This window comes from Protobothrops mucrosquamatus, unplaced genomic scaffold (assembly GCF_001527695.2).
Source record: "Protobothrops mucrosquamatus isolate PMUCROS unplaced genomic scaffold, P.Mucros_1.0 scaffold76, whole genome shotgun sequence".
In the NCBI taxonomy this organism is placed as follows: Eukaryota; Metazoa; Chordata; class Lepidosauria; order Squamata; family Viperidae; genus Protobothrops; species Protobothrops mucrosquamatus.
In genome coordinates, this window is record NW_015386453.1 from 230,781 (window position 1) to 234,217 (window position 3,437).

General features: G+C 43.4%; 1 protein-coding gene across 1 annotated transcript in view; it reads left to right on the top strand.

Moving 5' to 3' along the window:
• The first annotated feature begins 2,048 nt into the window (after positions 1–2,048).
• The window catches only part of KIF17 (kinesin family member 17), a 37,270-nt gene continuing 35,881 nt past the window's right edge, over positions 2,049–3,437 (top strand). The window contains exon 1 of the mRNA XM_029283399.1: positions 2,049–2,279. Within this exon, the coding sequence (XP_029139232.1) occupies positions 2,049–2,279 (231 nt within the window). The remainder of the gene's footprint in view (positions 2,280–3,437) is intronic.

Here is a 3,437-nt window from a genome sequence, read left to right on the forward strand (position 1 = left end):
AAGGCACAAGGCTTGTGAATGCAACGGAGCGCCAAAAAATGAAAAAGAGTGAACCTGTGATTGTGAGGGTAGAAATAATAATAAGACCATGGGAAATGCATACTATGGGTGTATATATTCTCCTATCTCAGGATTATACTCCAAGCATCTAACTCGCTGAGGTGTGATCCTTGAAAGTTTATGTCGTTATAATGCTAAGAATCTTTAAAAGTGCCACAAATCTTTTCCTCGCTTTGCCACAGCCTAACATGCGCCTTTGCACTTGTCTTCACGGAATCTGTTTTCCCTCCCAAGAACGAGCAGAGTAATTGCGCTACATTCCCTGCCCGTTGCTCCGCTGAGCAGCCTCGGGGACTTAAGCGATGTTCCCTAGTATCCTAGGCAACGGGGACGCTGCCGTCAGCAGCCCCGCAGGCTGCAAATAGAAGCTGGAAGTCGGTGGCGCCGGGCGAGGGTGCAGGCGGGCAAGCCAGGACCCGCCTCGGAGGGACGGTGAGAGGCGGGCACACGGAAGGAAGGTCCGGGGACAGAGGCCGCGCTTTGGGTGTTACCCTCCACCACTGCCCCATTTTCTCTTCCCCCCCGCCAGTTTTTTTTTGCATGGCAAGCTCTGCCCACTTCTAAAGGGAAGCATTGCTTCCCTGAGCTTCCTACTTCGCTGGGCATCTCCGCTTTATGCCATATTTCTTGCACTCGCTAAACTTTCCTCAGCTTCCCCATCCCTCCATTCATGCATCATTCTGCCCCTTTTCATTCAAATAATAAATAGGTTATAGACTGTATTTTTCCCCTTCCCCCCTCCAGCTCATCCCAGGTCAGTATAGGTGAAGTGGTTTTCAGCCACCAGCCTTCTGCCCCACATGCAAGACACAAATACCTTGCCGGCTACTTCTTTGTTACTGGAACATGACTTAGCACAGCTGCCTTTTGTGTGTTTGTCTCCTGCCATTTTTCTGACACTGTTCCAAAGCTTAGTGTGAGCCTCTCACTCTTCATTCACTCTCTGACCACAGATTGCCAAAGTCAAGGTGGCACTCCAAAGGGCATTTTATTCTTTCCACTGTGATTTCACCTGTTTTGGTATCCTGCCAAAGAGCAGGGGTTGATGGAAGAGCTAAGTCTATTGCACCAGGCTTGAGATGGGACCATTGCTTGACTGAATGCGTCTTCCCGTGTTCCTGTTTCCAAGACACAGATCCTTAGGGTCAAACTGATCAGGAAAAGTGCCTAATTTCTCACCAGCTTCCCCATGGAAACACTGTGCTCTTTCCATGCAGGCATAATTCAAAGTGCCTAATAACATTGAGGCCTTTTGGGGGAGGGGGGCAGCAGAGGTACATGGTTTCTGAGCCTGAAAGCCTGTTTTTGGATCAGCTGCATTCAGAGTGGTGGAGGGGCCCTGTATTCCTTTCACTGCTACAGCATCAACCTTGGATGAAACAAGCGGAGATCTTTTGCTGGATGTCTCCGTTTCACCGCTTGGCCTTCTATGTCTCTAGGAGGTATTGTGAGGTCATAAGTGGGTTCTAGGTGTGTCCCATAGAAAACCGTCCCCAGAATCTGTACAAATTCACAGCTTAGTTATGTGGGAGATGGAAACCTGGAACCTTCTGCTGTAGCATATCACTACCTCTCTCACAGCAAGACCAAGGAAAATCAACTGCGTCTTTCAGATTCCCCTCTACCATCCAGGTCCAACATTGCCTTTGGTTTTTTTCTCCATCCCTGGCACTTTTTAATTGATGTTAGTGGTTTTGCCTTCTTTCTAGAAAGCTCATTGCTTCAGGCACATCTCTTTGCATTGACTGTACCCATAAGGAAGTATTTGTTTTCTAATGCTTATACTGCCAGGCAAAATGAGCCAGTTTCCAAGGCCAGTTGTATCTGAATACAACAGCTGCCTATAACTTGCCCTTTTTTTCGTCACTTTGCTCCTGACATCCACAGACGTGAGTAGGAACTTCATGCTCTAGAATTAATTTGACCTATTGCACACACACACACACACACACACACACACACCAAGCCAAAGTTCATGGGTCTTGGCCATGGCCTCAGAAGCAGTGAAAGTGATTGTGCGTTGCCGCCCTTTGAATGAACGTGAAAAACAGCTTGGCTGCAAGGTAGTAATTAATATGGACAGTGCCCGTGGCCAGTGCTTCATCCAGAACCCTTCAGCTGAAGATGATCCTCCCAAACAATTCACTTTTGATGGGGCATATTACATGAACCATAATACGGAACAGATCTACAATGAAATTGCCTACCCGGTGATAGAGGTGAGTGAAAGTGATCAGTGTTATTGGTATCATACAAATTAGTTACAGTATATAAATATTACAGTTATAAGCAGATCATGGTAAATTGTGGCTGGATTAATATTGGACTAATATGGTTAAAATTGGCTGGGATCACTCAACATCTTAAGCTATACCTGTGGTTCAGAAACCACATTATGTCTGGTCTGCACAATATACTTGACTATGCCAAGAATGGGGTAACCAATCAATTGTGGATTAAAGTTTTAAATTAAAATGTTTTAGGTTAAATTGACTTTCCCTGATCAATTGTGTCACATAAACTCCTAAACTCAGTCAACTCCTGCCCAATCATCTCCAAAAAAACCCCCCAAAGATACAGTGTCTGAAGAAGCTGGCCTTTCCCTTATAACTCAGTGCTGGATAGCTCAGAGCATCCCTCCCAAAGACTGATGGATTGCAGAAACAAGCAATGCTCATTGTGTCTGCCTGGAACAGATTAGTGGTATAGTGATACTGTAACTGTATTCCAGACTAAGAGCTTATAAAAAAAAACAGGAGAGAAGACGGGTTCTCTATTCCCAAAATAGTGATCTCAAATACAATAAGTAATTGGAATAAAGCTATCTGCTTATAATTGCATTAGGCCAAGAAGAGCTTATTCTGCTTTGAGAGTGAGTACTTGTCAAACTCAGATTTAATTATACATGTGATTATGGTTTGTTATGTAGGTTCCAAATTATCTAGGGTTGGATTTTGACATTCTTGTTTTTTATTAGAGTACACTGCCCAGAATCATAAAATATAAATTGGGCAGCCATACAAATTTCATTATATATATATATATATATATATATATATATATATATATATATATATATATGTTCAAAGTCAGTCAATAGACGTGAGCACCAGGGAATACAATAAATAATTTAATAATAATAATTTAGAGATAAAAGTTCTTAAGAATATTAAAAACATTTAAAACACATAGAAATCAATAAAAGTGCCTAGCTTTCGTCGGCATCTACCGACATCTTCAGGGCTTAGAATGCTGGTCAATGGGAAAGTCCCTTTATAGGTTTAATTAGGGCGTGTGCACGACTCTTCGATCTCGTCACTGGGCCGGTTATACTAGAATGTACTCCAGGCACCGAGTTCTTACTAGAAGTTGTCCTT